We start from the raw sequence: 19,720 nt of genomic DNA, 5'->3' as shown, positions 1-19,720 counted from the left end.
CCTCCCGACACAGGAAGGCAGACTTTTTAAAAGAAAAATCCATCGGAGGTGCCTGTCCTCTTCTTCAGCTCCCTGCATCGAGAGAGGAGCGTGGGAGCCCTGCTCCGCCCCCCTCCCGACACAGGAAGGCAGACTTTTTAAAAGAAAAATCCATCGGAGGTGCCTGTCCTCTTCTTCAGCTCCCTGCATCGAGAGAGGAGCGTGGGAGCCCTGCTCCGCCCCCCTCCCGACACAGGAAGGCAGACTTTTTAAAAGAAAAATCCATCGGAGGTGCCTGTCCTCTTCTTCAGCCCCCTGCATCGAGAGAGGAGCGTGGGAGCCCTGCTCCGCCCCCCTCCCGACACAGGAAGGCAGACTTTTTAAAAGAAAAATCCATCGGAGGTGCCTGTCCTCTTCTTCAGCTCCCTGCATCGAGAGAGGAGCGTGGGAGCCCTGCTCCGCCCCCCTCCCGACACAGGAAAGCAGACATTTATTGTTTGTTTAAAGACCACTTGTTATCCCTCACACAAGCTGCATGCTCTCTAACTAACATAGCAGCATACACAACTTACTATAACCAACAACAGTAATTCACTCAATCCTCTTTAACTTAACTGGTTGCTCTCTGGCTCCTTCCTTTCCTGTCCTTTGCTGTCTCCTAGCTTTCTCTTTCTCTACTTGCTCCTCCAGCTGCCCCAATAATAACACTTCAGCTCCAAGCTCCTGATCTAATTTTATCAAAATTGACCCACCAAACTTTAACTCAACAATAGGACCAAACCAAGACTTGATAGTGAGTTCCCCTGAATCCCTCTAACCTAACGCCCCAATCTCCCCTCCTGCCATGCCTCTAATTATCCAGGCCACCACCCCCCCCACCCCTCCCCCCACCACCATACAATCCACCCTCCTGCCCATTCCCACGCCCAGCACTCCCACGACACTCCTTACAACACTATACTTCACCATCCCCATTATTACAGGCCAAGGCAGATACGGTGATATCTCCCCCCAACCTAAAAAAAAGCCGTTCCAGAAACCCTGCCAACCTCATCCCCATCCTTCCCTCTCCACAAACCCCCTCTCACAACACACTCAAATTGGCACTCATCAATGCAAGATCAGTCAACAATAAATCCTTCCTCATACATGACCTCATCTGCGACAAGACTTGGGACGCCCTCATGATCACCGAAACCTGGCTCCAAGACAACGAGGGGATAACGCTAGGCGAACTATGTCCTCCAGGCTACCAAGCTCTAACCTGCTCGCGTACCTCTGGGAAAGGAGGTGGAGTGACTTCCATTATCAAAACCTCCGCCACACCAAAACTAATAAACTCCATCAACATTCCCTCCCTAGAAGCTATTGCGTTCACCTTAGGCCACAAACAAAAAACCGCCCTCATACTCCTCTACAGAACCCCCAACTCCCCAGCAGATACCCTAGAAACCCTCCTCGAATTCATCACTGAACTAACCATCTCACACAAACACATGACAATCCTAGGAGATTTCAATTTCCCAGACTACCCCAACACCTCAGGACAAATTGACAACTTCCTCTCCTCCCTCTCCGACCTAGGATTCCACCAAGCTATAACCACCCCCACGCACTCAGCAGGCAACATCTTAGACTTGCTCTTCACCCTCAGAGACCCAACGGCAGAGCCCCAGCAAACTTACACCTCCACACCTGTCCCATGGTCAGACCACCACCTCATTGAATTCGAACTCCCACTCGATACTGCCCTAACCCCACATAAAGATCCCACCCCCCCTCCCAACGTCAACTCCCTAATTCAGTCAACCCTCAAGATATGGCCGCAGGTATTCGCACCCTAAATGAATCTTGTACCCAACATCCCCTATCAATTGACCTGGCAGCCGCCACATGGCACTCTAACATCCAATCCCTCTATAACAACCTGGTCCAGACAAAAACAACCCAAATAATCACCAACAAAGCACCTGCTCCCTGGTACACTAATGACCTCCGATCCATAAAACGATCCCTGAGAAAAGCAGAAAGGATCTGGGCCAAACACCCGGACAATGAAACCAAAACCCACTGGAAAAGCATATCCACCACATACAAAACTGCCATTCTAGAAGCAAAAAAGACCTACTACGCTCGTCTCCTACAACAAGCCCCTTCTAGATCTAAACAACTGTTCACCCTCACCAACCATCTCTTCACCAACGCCCAAAGGAATAATCAAACCAACCAAACAGAACTCAATAGCGAAACTCTCTCGGACTTCTTCCAGTCCAAAGTACAAAAAATCCGAGCTAACCTCGACGTCAACACCAAACCCAATCCCACTCAGCTCCAGCCAATTCTATATACCCCCCCTTCCACCACTCTCTCCCAATTTCATCCAACTACTCATGCGGAGGTCCTCGAAACCCTGAGAGAACTCAAACCCTCCAACACCATCCTCGACCCCTGCCCGTCCAGCCTCCTACTATCTGCCGGAGACGCCATAGCAGAATCCATCCTCCCCATCATTAACACCTCTCTAACTACTGGAACTGTCCCCCTCAGCTGGAAATCAGCTATTATCAAGCCCACTCTCAAAAAACCCTCCCTTGATCCTAATGAACCTGGCAACTATCGCCCAGTCTCCAACCTCCCAATTGTCTCCAAACTCCTTGAACGAATTGTGCTCCACCGCCTACACCCTTTCATTGAAGAACAAGCTGCCCTATCCCCAGCCCAATCCGGCTTCCGTAAAGGCCACAGCACAGAATCAGTACTCCTTGATATCATCGACGACAGCTGGTCAATACTCGACAAAGGCAATGACGCCCTACTAGTCCTACTTGACCTTAGCGCTGCCTTCGACACTGTTGACCACCACCTACTCACATCTAGACTCCACGACCTCGGAATCAGAGACACAGCCCTCCAATGGATCACCTCCTTCCTTCACCAAAGGACCCAAACTGTCCTACTAGGGACACATAAATCTAACCCTAAGCCTATCAAATATGGTGTTCCTCAAGGCGCCCTTCTATCCCCCCTTCTATTCAACCTCTACATCAAACCCGTCATCGATATAGCGAAAAAATATAAAATCAAAATCCACTCTTATGCAGATGACATCCAACTGCTCCTCCCCTTAGGCGAAAACCGGCCATCCCAAATTGCTAACCTCGAACTCTGCCTCACTGACATGAAAACTTGGATGTCAAACAACAAGCTTCAACTTAACGCCTCCAAAACCGAACTCCTATGGATCAGAAACAAAAACACCAAATACCTACGACCTACACTAACATGGGATTCCACTCTACTAACGGCAGCAGATCAAGTTCGCAGCCTGGGAGTAACCCTAGACGGACACCTATCCCTATCTGCCCACATATCCCAAGTAGTCTCCACCTCCTTCTACTACCTTCGCCAACTGAAAAGGATCAAACCCTACATCTCCACACCAGACCTCGCCCAACTCCTATACGCATATGTCCTCTCCAGAATGGATTATTGTAACTCCCTATTTAATGGACTAACCAAAAATAATATCAAACGCCTCCAACGGGTCCAAAATGCAGCCATCCGCCTCCTACACAACCTCAACTACCACGATTCCATCTCCCCGGCACTCCATGCTGAACACTGGCTCCCAATTAGCCAACGCTGTACTTTCAAAGCCCTGACAATTGCCCACAAGAGAATTTATTCCACCACCCCCTCCTACATAAAATCCAAGCTACCCATCTACAACCCCACTCGCACCCTCCGCTCAAAGTCAGAGATACGCCTATGCACCCCCCCCCGGAAGATCCCTGCTCACAGAAACAGCCCACAAACGATCCTACAGCCACTTCATTCCACACCTTTGGAACCAACTCCCCCCCCAACTCAGACAACAGAACTCATTATTAACTTTCAGGAAATCGGTAAAGACCCTCCTCTTCAACTAAAGATCTCCTCTGTCTTCTCCCCCCCTTATGCCCCCCCCTCCACTCTCCTATCTCCTCCCCAAAACTCCAATATAACCCTCTCTTACTCTCTCCACCAACAAATTGTATCTAAACGCATATAACTTTCCTTAAACTAAACTACTGTATTTCCCCCTTCTCTCTTTCTGCTAAACTCTCCCTGTATTTAATTCTCTCCAAAATCTATAAATCCAATTACTAAACCTGTTGTATTACTTATATGTCTATTTACTCTCCACTATGTATGTTCATTGTAAACCGTTCTGAGCTACTGGGAGGACGGGATAGAAATCCAAATAAATAAAATAAAAATAAAATAAATAAATAAAAATAATGTTTCAGGAACAGATATGATTTTAGGCGTTTCCTGAATTCCCCATAAGTAGTAGGCGTAAGCAATTGTTCTAGATCTTTACCCCATAATGCTGCCTGATGTGAGAAAAGGTGTTGATGGTGTCTTTTGAGTTTACATCCTCTAACTCAGGGGTCTCAAAGTCCCTCCTTGAGGGCCGGAATCCAGTCGGGTTTTCAGGATTTCCCCAATGAATATGCATGAGATCTATGTGCATGCACTCCTTTCAATGCATACTCATTGGGGAAATCCCGAAAACCCGACTGGATTCCGGCCGTCAAGGAGGGACTTTGAGATCCCTGCTGTAACTGGAGGGGGAACGAAGATCGAATGTGAACTTCTCTTATGTCTGTTGGCTGAGAAGGAGAAAAGGTCAGTTATGTATTTAGGGGCTAGTCCATATAGTACTTTAAAGCAGAAACAGGCGAACTTAAACTTTACGCGTGCCTCCATCGGTGGCCAATGCAGCTGTCGGTAGAAAGGTGTCACATGATCAAACTTCTTCAGCTCGAAAATCAATTTGACTGTTGTAATTGTCACATATTCTTTTGGGAAATTGCTAAATAGGCGATGTTGCAGTTGACTCAGTTCGAGGGATTGGACCAGAATTCTAAATGCTGGCATTTCAAAGTATGCTCTAATGCAGGGGTAGGGAACTCCGGTCCTCGAGAGCCGTATTCCAGTCGGGTTTTCAGGATTTCCTCAATGAATATGCATTGAAAGCAGCGCATGTAAATAGATCTCATGCATATTCATTGGGGAAATCCTGAAAACCCGACTGGAATGCAGCTGTCGAGGACCGGAGTTCCCTACCCCTGCTCTAATGGATCAAAGTTTCCAGACAGTGAAAAAACCCTTTCTGATTAAGGAGTCTACCTGGTCTTTCATGGTTAAGCACTGGTCCAGTGTTACACCCAATACCTTCATAGTAGACTGAATAGGATAACTAAGGTTATTGATGCATAGCAGTGTTTTGGTGTCATTCGGGTGTGGCGAAGCTACAAAAATTTTTCTTTTTCTGAATTAAGTTTCAGTTTGAATTCAGTCATCCATTGCTCCATCAAATTTAGTGCTTCTGATGCCTTGGGAATAGTTTCAGAGAGAGAGTTATTAAATGGAACGATGATCGTAAAGTCATCTGCGTAACTGAATAATTATATCCCCAGCTGGGTCAGTTGCGCACCTAGTGAGGACATGTAGACATTGAAAAGCAATGGGGACAGTGGTGATCCTTGCGGTACACCAGATGGATTGCTTCAGGTATCGGAGAGATCGTGGTTGAAACGTACTTGATAGGTACGGGAGATAAGGAAACCTCAAAACCACTCTAATACCAATTGCATCTAGACCAGGGGTGCCCACACTTTTTGGGCTTGCGAGCTACTTTTAAAATGACCAAGTCAAAATGATCTACCAACAATAAAATTTAAAAAAAAAACCACAACGCACACTGTACGCATACAATTGTTAATTATCATTCCTATTCTGGGGTTTTTTCAAAGAGGTCAAAGGAGATGACTCTATGCACTGTCACCTCAGTAACAACCATACAAAAATAGACAAATACTCACCCCCTCCCTTTTTACTAAACCACGATAGCAGTTTTTAGCGCAGGGAGCTGCGCTGAATGCCCAGCGCTGCTCTCGACGCTCATAGGCTCCCTGCGCTAAAAACCTCTATTGCGGTTTAGTAAAAGGGGACCATATTGTAAAATATAGAGAGCAGATATAAATTCAGACACATTTTGATCACTAAATTTAAAATAAAATCATTTTTTCTACCTTGTCTGGTGATTTCATGAGTCTCTGGTTGCACTTTCTTCTTCTGACTGTGCATCCAATCTTTCTTCCCTTCTTTTAGCCTGTATGCTTCCTCTCTTCCTGACCTCATTCCCCCCCCAATGTTTTCTTCTTCTCTCCTTGCCCTCTCTTTCTTTCTCTCTTCATGCCCCCATTCTTTTTTTCTGTTTCTCTTCTTTCCTTCTGTCTCCCTGCCTGCCCTCTTTCTCCCTCCCTGCCCACCCACAAGCCACTGCTTCTGCCGCTGCCATCGGATAACAGGCCCCCAAAGCCGCCCGCCGCCGGCCAAGCTCTCCTTGCTTCGGGCCCACCAGCATTCCTCTCCCCGACGTCAATTTTGCCGTCGGAGAGGAAGTTCCGCTGGCCAGAACTTCCTCTCCGACTGCACAATTGAGGTCGGGAAGAGGAAGGCTGATCGGCCCAAGATCGACATTTTGGGAAAAATGCTGCCGGGTCCTGCCTTTGAGGAAACAGAAAGTAGGCAGGACTTGGCAGCAAGAAGAGCAAATCGCAAGCTTCACTGACCTGTCTCCCGCTTTAGCCCGCGAACAGGGCTCTAACATGTGCGTGCCGGCTTCCCTTCTTACCCCCTCCCCCTCCCCGGACATAACTTCCGGTTTCAGAGGGAAGCGAAGGGAAGCCGGTACAAGCACTTGTTAGCCCCCGGAGCATAAGTTCTCCAAGCCTTTTTTTTTTTTTAATGTTGAGCAGCGGAGGCAGCAGCAGAATTCAGGAGCGGGCCAGTCAGGAGGGGAAAAAAGAGAAGGGAAGAAGGGAACCCGTTCTGCGATCGACTGGGGTCGCCTGAGCGAGCGACCTGTCGATCGCGATCGACACGTTGGGCACCCCTGATCTAGACATTGTAGCATTTCCCCTCTTTTTACTGCTTCCTTGAGACGCTTTACTTTTTGCAGCAATCCTCGGCGAACACAATATACAGGCACTTTGTTACTTATCTTCATTTTTTATGGTATGTCCCAACCTTTTTCACCATGGACCCCTGACGAAGGTTTGTCCGAAACACGGACCATGTCGGGTCCCTTGATTGGTAAAAGGGTTTTATTTTATTTATTTGCATTTTAATTTTGGTACAATAAATTTTTGCTTGCATCTTGTACACAGTCTGCAGTTTTGTTTGTTTCTCCAACTACATTATTAAAACAAGAAACCAAATCGCCAAAAAGATCTTTACGTTCGGAGAACTTAGCATTGCTGAAGACGTCCTTGAACCCAAGACTGGTTGAGACTCGCAAATTGACCTTCCGCTGCGCAGGAGTTGCGTTACGGAAATCCTTGGTGGGGCAGATGCGAAATTGCTGTGAAAAGGGGAGCTTTAGAAAAAGACCAAAGACGTAGCGATTTGTTGATGCCTTATTTTAGGTGTTTCTGACAAACTGGATGAATTAACCATGACCGTTTTAGCCACATTCTGGTATCTTTTGAACATTGTTTTTATGTGTATTTTACCATATGTTTTTAACTATTCATTAATTTTATTATGGGCTCCTTTTACTAAGCCGCTTTAGGGCATTAACGCGCTGAATAGCGCACGCTAGACGCTAACGCCAGCATTGAGCCTGGCGTTAGTTCTAACCGTGTAGTGCGGGTTTAGTGCATGCTAAAATGCTGCATGCGCTAAAAATACTAACGCAGCTTTGTAAAAGAATCCCTATGTGCTTATTTTTATATATTGTGTATGTAAATTTTGTAAACCGTTTAGTTTTAAATGGTATATAAATTTTAAAAATAAATAAATAATGGGGAAGCTGCTTCTTCCTCGGCAGCCCGCTCAGGAGAGGCGTGCGAGCACCGCTCCGCCCCGCCCCGCCCCCTGATCCAGCAGGGAGAGAAAAAGAGTGTTTTCCCCTCCCCCGAACCAGCGGGGTTGCTGCATAGACTGACGCCGAATCCTGCCATCTTCTTCGGGAACCAGCCCTAGAGAGGCACGCGAGCACCGCGCTGCCCCTCTCCCGAATCAGCGGGGTTGCTGAATAGACCGACGCTTCAACGCCTCAACTACTACCGACGGTCAGCTAAGTTTCCGACTGTCAGCCCAGCCATATCCAAGTTATAATTGCCAGCTCTTCCATACATTTATATCTGTTAGGAGTTTAATTAAGCGCTAGAAGCATAAATAACCATTAGAGACATAATTAACTGTTAGAGGCAAACCTAACTGTTAAGCTGCATGAGTAATTGCTATATACAAGCGCAATTTTAATCGCTTGAACTAGGACTCCCTATAGGCTCCCCTAAAGAACCACCTATCAACCAAGTATAATTGTTAGATATACATATCCTTTATCTGTTAACCACATGAATAACTGTTAGCCATATTCTTAACTATCAGGGACTGTTAATTGCATGTACAACTGTTATACGCATATGTAACTGTTAGACGCATGTATAACTAATTAGTCGCATATGTTAGTCGCATGTATTAATTGCATCTGATCAACCGCACGAGTCAACTGCATGTGACACATTAATCAGTCGTAGGAATAACTATTAGGACCATGGGCAGTTATTAGTTGCTTCTACCTGGTCCTCCTAAGAACTACTTCCGCCTAGATCAGCTAGCTAGGACTCCTTGAGCACTTTCCCCTCCCAGTCACAATAAATTTTTTAAAAAAAGCAAACAAAAAAAACCCCTAACAGCCACCCAATTTATATCAATAACCCCAGGAATATTCTATCTACCTCACAATCATGAATCTCCTACTAATCCTATTGATCTACCTAATAAGCGGTAACATCAAAGACGTTCACTCTCTATACCCACAATTACAATCCATCCACTACCCAGCTCTATCCTTCCCCCACATAATCAACCTGCAAGAAGACAGTATAAATCATATTAATGTTATCGCAAATAAAAACAGACACCACCGTACCCTTAAAAAAAGAACAAGGGAAATAAAAACCATCAAAACCACTAACTCAGCAGTAACTGCCGTAACCACCTCCATCCCATGTGCATATCTTAATACCAGATCTGTTATAAATAAGGCATTCCAGATAAATGACTGGATCACCAGCAAACAAATAGCCTGCCTCTTTCTAAATGAAACTTGGTTACTGTCCGAAGATGACCCTATTATAGCTGATCTCCTACCAGACAATTTCAAAATCCTTACGTCAAACCGCATAGGCAAGAAAGGAAGAGGATTAGCCATAATCCTTAAAGAAGGATTCGAGTTCGAACTTCTGGATTCTAAAATGACCGACAACCTAGAAATCCTAACCTGTAAAATCAATAATACCCAGCTAAAAGAATCCTTATCCTGCATACTATTCTACATCCCGCCTAAAAGTTGGCCCAAAGCCAAAGAAGACTTCTGCGAATTTGTCCTGCACAATTCTATCAGCCCCAACTACAACATCATCACAGGGGACATAAATTTACACCTAGACAAAGAGAACAACACAGACACAATAGAACTTAAAAACTTCCTAACTCTACTCAACTATAACATCCCCATACCCACACAAACTCACGAAAAAGGCTATCATTTAGATCTGGTTGCCATGTCCACAAAAGAAAACCTTGACCCAATTATCTCTCTGACTGAAGGCACCTGGCATCACGACATCTGGTCCGACCACTTCACCTATTATTTTAAGCTGATCTGGTCACACCGAAAATCTAAAACACGTCCGATAATAAAAAAAGAACATCAAACAAGAGGTTATATTAATCCAGAAGAATACTGGTCAGAATACGAACCGCACACAGTAATAGAGGAAGGAATAGATTTCTGGGAACACTGGAACACAACCAGCACATCCATCCTAGATAAAATTGCCCCCATACATAAAAGCAAAAGCAATGCAAACAAATACAACAAATGGTTCGATGCCGAACTACTAAAAACGAAACAAACAGCTAGGCGACTAGAAAGAATTTGGAATAAAACAGGAGAACTGATAGACCGCAACAATTGGAGAGCCTACATAAAAACCTACAAACAACTGATAAAAGACAAACGCAAAGCGTTCTACTCCACCAAAATTAACATATCCTGCAAAGGCTCACAAGGAACCAATACAAAAGAATTATTCAACATAGTCACAAACCTATTTGACACCACCCGCCACACCACACCTGGGCACAACACGAAGTTACCCACTGCAAAGGACCTAGCTCTATATTTTGATTCCAAAATTAAAAACCTAAAAAATAACTGTATAAGCAATAACGATGTAACAATCATCCCCAGCAACTACCAAATAGCTAACTCATACGACAAAGAAATACCTACAGACATGATCTGGAGTTCCTTCCTAGATCCAGAATGGACTACCTACACCAAACTATACAACAAATTCTCTAAATCTTACTGCATCCTAGATACGTGCCCTCCAGAGATTATGAAAGCGGCACCTCCAGAATTCAAAATATCACTATTACATTACCTAGCCCACAACCTAAAAAATGGGACTTTCCTCACTAACAACAGCCACATAATAATTACCCCCCATCCCAAAAAATAGAAAAGAATCCTCAGCGCTTATAACCAACTACAGACCTATAGCATCTATCCCATTCATTGTAAAAATCATGGAAGGATTAGTTCACACCCAACTGATGGACTACCTTAATCAATTCTCTCTCCTGCATGATACTCAATCCGGCTTTAGAGCCCAGTTCAGTACGGAGACAGTAATCGCTGCCATCTTAGACTATCTGCGCCTATTATTTAACAAGGGCCTCAACGCCCTGATCATGCAATTCGACATGAGCTCCGCATTCGACCTGGTAGACCATGAGAAAATGATGCAATGCTTAGACGCCATTGGTATCAGAGCTGAGGTACTGAACTGGTTTCGCGGCTTCCTCACATCCCGCTCTTACCAGGTACGCTTTAACAACGACCTCTCCGACACCTGGAGCAACTCATCCGGAGTGCCACAAGGATCACCGCTTTCCCCACTGCTTTCAATATCTACATATCCTCATTAGGTGTGAAACTAACCCAACTAGGAATAAAACTATTCAGCTATGCAGACGACTTTACGATCATCATCCCATTCGCCAACTCTATATCAGAAACCATTCCCAAAGCATCCGCTGCCATAAATGAGATGGAACAATGGATGACAGATTTCAAGCACAAACTCAACCCAGAAAAAACAAAATTCTTCGTTGCCTCTCCTCACGCGCTTGACAATAAAACCCCACTATGCATCAATAAACTCAATTACCCTATCCAGCCCACCATGAAGATATTAGGTGTCACTAGACCAATGTCTAACAGTGAAGGAACAAGTGGACTCCCTATTCAGAAAGGGTTTTCTTACTCTCTGGAAACTCAGAACCATTAAATCATACTTCGATACGTCAACATTCAGAACCCTAGTACAATCCCTCATATTGAGTCAACTTGACTACTGCAACATCACCTACCTAGCAATCTCACAAAAGAATATGAGATGTCTCCAAATAATGCAAAATGCTGCGGACAGACTTATCTTCGGGCTGAAGAAATTCGACCACGTGACACCCTACCACGTGGCACTGGCTAACAACGGAAGCCCGAGTAAGGTTTAAATTTGCCTGCCTCTGCTTCAAAGTACTATACGGCCTAACCCCCAAGTACATAACCGACCTTTTCTCCTTTTCTAATAACAAACACAAGAGAAAAACACATTCAAAATTCATTTCCCCTCCAGTTAGAGGTTGCAAAATGAAAAAAACACCACGAACACCTTCTCTCTCACCAAGCAGCCCTATGGGGCAAAGACCTAGACCAACTGCTTTCGCCCACTACTTACGGGGAATTTAGGAAACGCCTAAAAACATACCTGTTCCAGAAAGACCTAAACAATTGACCTGCTCTCCCCTCTCTCTCCCCCCTCCTTAACCCCCCCCCTGAATTTACAGCACTGTGATATATATAATCTGTTATCTTCATCGTATCGTAATTTTACGTTGCTATTTATTCCAAACAGGTCCTGTCGGACACTACCTACTAAAATGTACATCTTATATTTTTGCTCAGCAAATTGTATTTCTAAACTATTGCCTTCTTAAGGTCTCTGCTCTCTTTATTTCCTCTGAATATCTGCATATTGTATTTTGCTGAATGTCCAGCACTCTTGATTGTAAACCGCCTAGAAGTCGCAAGATTGTGGCGGTATAGAAGAATAAAGTTATTATTATTATTACTTTCCAGTTCAGGACACAATAGAAGAACCGAGTAATTTCATTTGTGTTCAGAAACTTAAGCCCACAAAACTCTAGTTCAGGGGTGTCCAACCTTTTGGCTTCATTGGTAGAAAAAAATGTTTCTGGGGTTGCAGCAAGACCAAGGAGGGAGCCAGCAAGACGGTAAACACCTGGGGGCAGCAGAAGAAAACACTGCATCACCCTCGACCGGGGCCGCACAAAATACTTCACTGGGCTGCAGGTTGGACACCCCTGCTCTAGTTAGTTTTAAATATACCAAAACAAGCTGTGTGATCAAAAATGAAAGAGAAGCACCAGGATCTATCTAGTTATACACCAGGGAATTACGTGATTATGCATATGTAGGACTGCGCCTAATCATAGAATTCCGCTTAATGCGACGGGACACCCTCCAAGCATTACCTGGCTCTCCCAACCCTCTCAGAACTGCCAAACCCTTCAGAGCACTCTTCGACTCTACCTTTAAAAGCAGGAGCAATGCCCATTCGTTTCTGCCTCCATCACCACCATCTTTCAAAATGGTAGCACCTCAATCCTAGTGCTGCATCCTGATGCTTGGAAGCATTGCCTTATTTAGCAGAATAATCCCTAGCAGTGTGTTGGAGTCAGGGTGATGAATGGGGGGGGGGGCAGCTGGGGAGATGTAGGGAGGGGAGAGACAGAGATGGACCTGGGGAAAAGGTGAGGAAGAGATTCTGGCCATGATTGGGGGGAAGGGAAGGAAGATATGCTGGACATGGTTGGGGAGGGGGGGAAGGGGAGAGAGAGATGCTGGATCTCGGAGTGGAAGGGAAGAAAGGGACATGTTGAACCTGGCAGGGAGGAAGGAGCATAATGTGCCAGAAGGGAGAGAAAGTATGTCTGGGGGGAAAAGTAGGTACACCCCAGGGAATTAAATGTAATTTTGCATGATTTAGAAAATGTTGGAGCAGAATTCCCTGGACATCGACTATAGAGGACTGATGTGTTTTTGTGTTCCTCTGTTCATAATTTCCACAGGTGCTTTCTTTTGATGCATATTTTACAGAGGACATTGTTTCGAGTACTGAAGAACACTATAGAGTAAGACTGTGTAAAATCTACTTCTACCTTGAGGATGATACGATTCAAGTGGTGGAACCGGAATTAAAAAACAGCGGGATTCCACAAGGTACATATGCGAGGCGATTCTGTAAAATAGTCGCAAACATTTACACGTGCGTTACTTGCATAAATGTTTAGAATAGTAGCGTAAATGTACATATGTGTGCATGCCACTGAAGTGCTGTTTTGGATAATGCATATACAGTACTCCCCCGATATTCGCGGGGGTTCCGTTCCAAGAACCCCCGCGAATGCTGATAAACCACGAATACGGTTTTTAGCGGGGGAGATAGGAGAGGGCAGCTGGAGAGGCAGGAGAGGGCAGGCGGTGAGTGAAGGAAATCACTTGCGGTATGCTCCGACCGCCTCTTCCTGTACTAAAGTCGGGCCTCGCCAATCAAGAGCTGTGTGTCAAAGCATACCATGAGTGATTTCCTTCACTCGCCGGCACTCCGGCTGCCCTCTCCTGCCTCTTCGGCTGCCCTCTCTTGCCCGATCATTCGCGGTCGGAAAATACCGTGAATGACCGGGACCGCAAATTCACGGGGGAGCACTGTATTGTAATTTTGAGATTAGTTTTCAAACTCTGCAAGCGTCTGACCCAGACTGTTAAGTGAGACCCTGTGACATAGTTATTCTTGTGAGCCTTTGAGGGGCATTTTCAAAAGTTTCAAGTTTCAAGTTTATTATATTGTTTGATTAAACGCTTTTCAGGATACAAAGCGCCGCAAGAGGGGGGGAATTTAACAGCATGTACCAGCTGAGTGGAGGCGTGTCCAGCGGGACGCCGCTTTGCGGCGGCGATTCAAAATGGTGGAGAAAGACTGAAGGAATGAAACACAAGACAAACGATTAATAATATGAACCTACTTGAATATGGGTGACAAGAGAAAAACTGTAAAACTTGAAATATAAACTTATTAAAAGAAATGACATTAGTTTGCAGATAAAATAAAATAAAAACTTACAGGTAAAAGATAAAACATGCAAATAAAATGATTTAAAACTTATGGATAGTGATGTTAGGAAACAGACACAATAAAATTAAAAACTTACGTACAAACCGGAGTGTGAGTGTTCTTAGAATTAAATGGTACTAAGTACAACGAACATTAAAATTGGGTTAAACAATCTATGGTTGACAAAACACGTCTAAAACCTTGATAACAGTAGTGAAACAATCTAAGGTCTTTGGCGTAAATGTGTCTAAGGCTGATTTGGATGTATGATGCCAGATGCCTAAAGTCGGTGGTAAGAAAATGCATATTTTCGAAAGGCAAACTACCATACGTCTAGAAATAAATTTTTTTATTTTAAATCCTCTTATCTGGACGTCCAGGCCATTGGGACACCCAGACCGCTAGGACGTCTATCTTTATACCACATTTTCAACCAAAATTTCATCTAAGTCCCAAACACCCAGAACAAGCCCATTTGGACGGTAACAGGTCAAAAGCGCGCGCCGACAACCCAGCGCAGACAACTGAGCGCAAGGCGGAAGCGTGCCGAAGAAAAACAGTATTTTAAAGGGCTCCGACGGTGTGTGTGTGTAGGGGAACCTCCCCCCACACTTTACTTAACAGAGTTCGCGCCGGCGTTGTGGGGGGTTTGGGGGGTTGTAACCCTCCACATTATACTGAAAACTTCACTTTTTCCCTAAAAAAGAGGGAAAAAGTTAAGTTTCCAGTAAATGAGGTGGGTTACAACCCCCCAAACCGCCGGCGCGATCTCGATTAAGTAAAGTGGGGCGGGTTCCCCACCAACACCCCCCCCCGTCGGAGCCCCTTAAAATACTGTTTTTCTTCAGCGCGCTTCCGCCTTGCGCTCAGTTGTCTGCGCTGGGTTGTCGGCGCGCCTTTGTCGGCGTGCGCTTTTGTCTATGAACCCATTTGGACATGGGAGAGGCCAGTCCTGTAATGGACTGGCCACCCAGACATGGCAACAGAGCAATGGGACACTGCTGTGAACTTCACCTAAAGTGTGCCAGATAAACATCTCACTAGAACTCCCTTATAGGTTATGGTGAGCCCCCAAAACCCACTATACCCACCTGTCTACAACTCCAGCAGCCCTTGTGGCACCTATATGGCAGTACAGTAGTGCTTTGGTGAGCTCACATTTTCCACCATCAGTGTAGTGGTTCGAATGGCTTATGGGACTTGCTACTCCTCTCTAGGATTTATTAGCCCACCCACCAGGCTACTTAAGACACCTGTGTGCAGCTCCACTAGGCTTTCCTATACCAGGTGCTGATGTTCTGGAGACAGTTATATACTTACTAGTGTTTAAGCCCGTTACATTAACGGGTGCTAGAATATATGTCTGTCTGTCTTTCTTTCTGTGTCTCTCCCTGCCCCTGTCTCTTCCTTTCTTTCTGTCTTTCTCCCTCCCCTGTCTGTCCTTTCTTTCTGGTTCTCTCTCTGACACCCTGTCTGTCTGTCTTTCTTTCTGTCTCTCTCCCTGCCTGCTGTCTTTCTGTGTGTCTGTCTTTCGTTCTAATGCGCTGCCTGCCTGCCTGTCTCTCCATGGCCCCCTTCTGTCTCCCCTCCCCAAAGCAAAGCAAGATTGCTCCCAAGCCCCCCTTTCACTCTCCGTCCCCTCCACTTCCCTGTGCAGCAGCAGCAGCATTTCCCTCCCACCCTTCCCTGTGCAGCAGCAGCAGCAGCAGCAGCATTTCCTGCCCTTCCCTGTGCAGAAGCAGCATTTCCCCACACACAGCAGCATTTCCCCCCCACACACACTTCCCTGTGCAGCAGCAGCATTTCCCCCCACACACACACTTCCCTGTGCAGAAGCAGCATTTCCCGCCGCCCCCTTCCAGCCGCTGCATTTAAATTGTGAGAAAAGCGCTGCACCGCGCTACCGCTGGCTTCGGCGTCTTCTATCCACTGTGGCCAACCCTAGCGGAAACAGGAAGTAGTCAGAGAGGGCGGGCCGCAGTGGACAGAAGACGGCAAAGCCAGCGTTAGCGCGGTGCAGCGCTTTTCTCAATTTAAACGCGGGTGAGCCGGCGAGAAGGAGGAGGCTTTGGTGGTGATGGTTTTGGCAGTGAGTGAGGGTGGGAGGGGGGAGTCGCCGGCTGTGCTGTGCTTTCCCAATTTGTCTGGCCGCCACATAAGCACTCTGACCACGGACCTACGGATCACAGATCAGGGATCACAGATCACGCAGGTCTGAGTGCGCATGCGCGGCTAGCGTTTTATTATATAGGATTTAAAAAATTTCTATACCGTTTAAAACTAAACAGTTTACATTATTTTATAAAATCATGATAAAACAGACACAGAAACACTTATCAGAAATCATATCTACAAACGAATATCATAGCTTTGTGGGTGTGAGGGGGTCCTTGAGCACTGGGGGAGTGTGGGGGTGTCATCTGGTCAGTTCAGACACTTAGTCCCTTCTAAAACAGGTCTAGTTTCCAAACGTTTAAGTTCTGAGGGGAGAAATGACCAAAGTCTACAAGATCCTGAGTGGAGTGGAACGGGTACAAGTGGATCGATTTTTCACTCCGTCAAAAATTACAAAGACTAGGGGGACACTCGAAGTAACAGGGAAATACTTTTAAAACCAATAGGAGGAAATATTTTTTCACTCAGAGAATAGTTAAGCCCTGGAACGCATTGCCAGAGGTTGTGGCAAGAGCGAATAGCGTAGCTGGTTTTAAGAAAGGTTTGGACAAGTTCCTGGAGGAAAAGTCCATAGTCTGTTATTGAGAAAGACAGAGGGGAAGCCACTGCTTGCCCCCTGGATCGGTAGCACGGAATATTGCTACTCTTTGCAGTTCTAGAATCTTGTTACTCTCTGGGATTCCGGAATCTTGCTATTCTTTCAGATTCTATATGGAATGTTGTTACTCTTTGGGGTTCTAGAATCTTGTTACTCTCTGGGATTCTGGAATCTTGCTATTCTTTGACATTCTGTATGGAATGTTGCTACTCTTTGGAGTTCTGGAATCTTGTTACTCTCTGGGATTCCGGAATCTTGCTATTCTTTGAGATTCTGAATGGAATGCGGCTACTCCTTGGGTTTTGGCCAGGTACTAGTGACCTGGATTGGCCACCATGAGAATGGGCTACTGGGCTTGTTGGACCTTTGGTTCTGACCCAGTAAGGCTATTCTTATGTTCTGTCCAGGATGTCTTGCAAAATGTTTGATTATCACAGCAAGACGTCCTTGAGACTGTCAAAGCCCGCCCATTACATACCTCCACCATGCCCATCTTGTGCTCTGAACGTACAGAACGACAGTTTTGATTGTCGGCACTTGGACGTCATGGCAATTAGGACATCCAAGTGCTGATTTAGAATGCTTTTTGGGCGTCTGTTTTGTTTTTTTTTTTATTATGGGCCACTTTCTCTATTCTTTTACCTATTCAGTTCAGCTCTCAACAGTTTTACTTAAGGATTTACTTTGCAGATATGATTTACTTAATTGGCTTCCATGGTTAAAATTTTTTTTTATGTTATAGGAACCATAGTTCGGCGTCATCGAGTCCCTCTTCCACCTCCCGATGATGAGGAATTCTACACAGTGGAGCACTTCAACATCAACCAGGAGGTTGTCTTCTATGCCAGGCCTTACATGATTGTGGATTGTGATCAGTTCACCAGAAACTTTTTGCGCAAACTTGGAGTCAGGCTAAACGCTCCAGGCTCTGTTCCCCCAGATCCACATACAAAAAAACAGAATAAGGTGAGGGAGAAAAGCAGAACCCTGCTGGCCTTTTATATTTTGAAAGTTCTACATCTCCAAATCTGGGAAGTGTTCTCATGTTTTTGGAAGCCAGAGTTATAATAAGCCCAGCAACTACAGAGAAGGAAGTCAAATTAGGAGCATCATACTAGAGAATGACACGGTGGCAAAATTCATCACCGTTCCCGTCCCCACGGATAACCGCGGGAAATAATCTCATGCCATTTTCTAGTGTCTATTTCAACCTCAGTCCTTCTACACCAGCATTCTTCAAAGCAAAGCTTGAGGGTCAGTGGTTGTGGCCATTCATACTCTGATTCTTCTCTCTCTCCTTAAAGAATGACATGAACATGGTTTCCCGCGGTTATCCGTGGGGACGGGAACGGTGATGAATTCTGTCACCGTGTCATTCTCTACATCATACCCTGTGAGGCACACCCCTAGCACCTTTACCAAGGGTTATCAGATTTCCTCTTTAAAAAAAAGAGGGCCCTGGCCCCGCTCTATTCAGTCCCAACCTGTGCTGCCCCCCACATGAGCCTCTGTCTCCTTCCCCAAGCTTGGGCCCACGCCTGGAGAAACTCCGCGCGTGCGCAGACGTAGGTGCGATGGTTCATAGTCATTCGCGTGCGAGACTTCAGTGCGCCGACATTGCAGCGCAGACAATTCGGCGCAAGACCCGAGCGCGCCGCCTAAAAAGTGACTTTTAAAGAGCTCCGATGCAGGGTGTGAGGCGGAGCCCCCCCCCCCAGTTTACTTCATACTCTTCGCGCTGCCATGGGGGAGGTTGGGGGGGTTGGAACACTCCATTATAGAGTAAACTTAAGTATAATGTGGGGGTTGCACCCCCCACAGCCCCCCCAACAGCAGCGCAAAGAGTATGAAGTAAAGTGTGTGGGGGGTTCCCTCCCACCCCCCCCCCATCGGAGCTCTTTAAAAGTAACTTTTTCAGCGGCGTGCTCGGGTCTTGCGTCGAATTGTCGCTTTTGTTGCGTCACCAGGTGCGATGACAGTCCTCTAAAAAGAGGGCATGTCCAGGTTTTCCTGGACTTCTGGTAACTCTACCCTTATCCTGCCCATTGTGCCCTGGCCACTGCAGGGGAGAGGGTGTCCAAGGAACAGTTTTTGTGCTCCTTTTTCCTTGTGCTCTGTGTGTAGGTTTGCCTGTTGTCCGGATTTCCCCGGCCATGACCTCCTTTTCGAGGATATGCCTGGGGGTCTGGACGGCTTTTCAAAACCCAGCACTTTGTCCAGGTTTTGAATAACCTCCTCCACATCGCGTCGGCAGCAGGGGGCAGGACTGGGGCAGGGCTAGGGCGAGATTGGAGTGCAATATAAAATCTGGCAATCCTATTTGCACAGCTCCGAGTCAAACATACCCTTATTTTTCTACATTCTTAATTTCGGAGGTTTTCACACATTTTTGGGAACTGATATCTTGTGGGCCCTGGATGTCACTAATCCATCAGCGGCTCCACAATATATTGTTGTATCAGCGCATTTTGTGTGAAACTTTACTGGTACAAACAAACTATCTCATTTGTGACTTCACTCATTTTAGTTAAATAAGTGCCTTTTTTTTTAGGACAAAAGGTGCCAGTCCTCAAGGGTTCATAGACATAATCGCGGAAGACAAAGGCGCATGCCGACAACTGAGCGCAAGACGGAGGTG

General features: G+C 45.9%; 1 protein-coding gene across 1 annotated transcript in view; it reads left to right on the top strand.

Annotated features, from left to right (window-relative positions):
* The window catches only part of EFHC2 (EF-hand domain containing 2), a 141,113-nt gene that overhangs the window by 21,440 nt on the left and 99,953 nt on the right, over nucleotides 1-19,720 (top strand). Inside the window, exons 3-4 of the mRNA XM_033949229.1 lie at nucleotides 13,267-13,417; nucleotides 17,825-18,048. Of these exons, the coding sequence (XP_033805120.1) occupies nucleotides 13,267-13,417; nucleotides 17,825-18,048 (375 nt within the window). The remainder of the gene's footprint in view (nucleotides 1-13,266; nucleotides 13,418-17,824; nucleotides 18,049-19,720) is intronic.

Source organism: Geotrypetes seraphini, chromosome 6 (genome assembly GCF_902459505.1).
Source record: "Geotrypetes seraphini chromosome 6, aGeoSer1.1, whole genome shotgun sequence".
NCBI classification, from domain to species: domain Eukaryota; kingdom Metazoa; phylum Chordata; class Amphibia; order Gymnophiona; family Dermophiidae; genus Geotrypetes; species Geotrypetes seraphini.
Note: the sequence above shows the minus strand (reverse complement) of the source record. Positions and strands in the feature narration are given on the sequence as shown.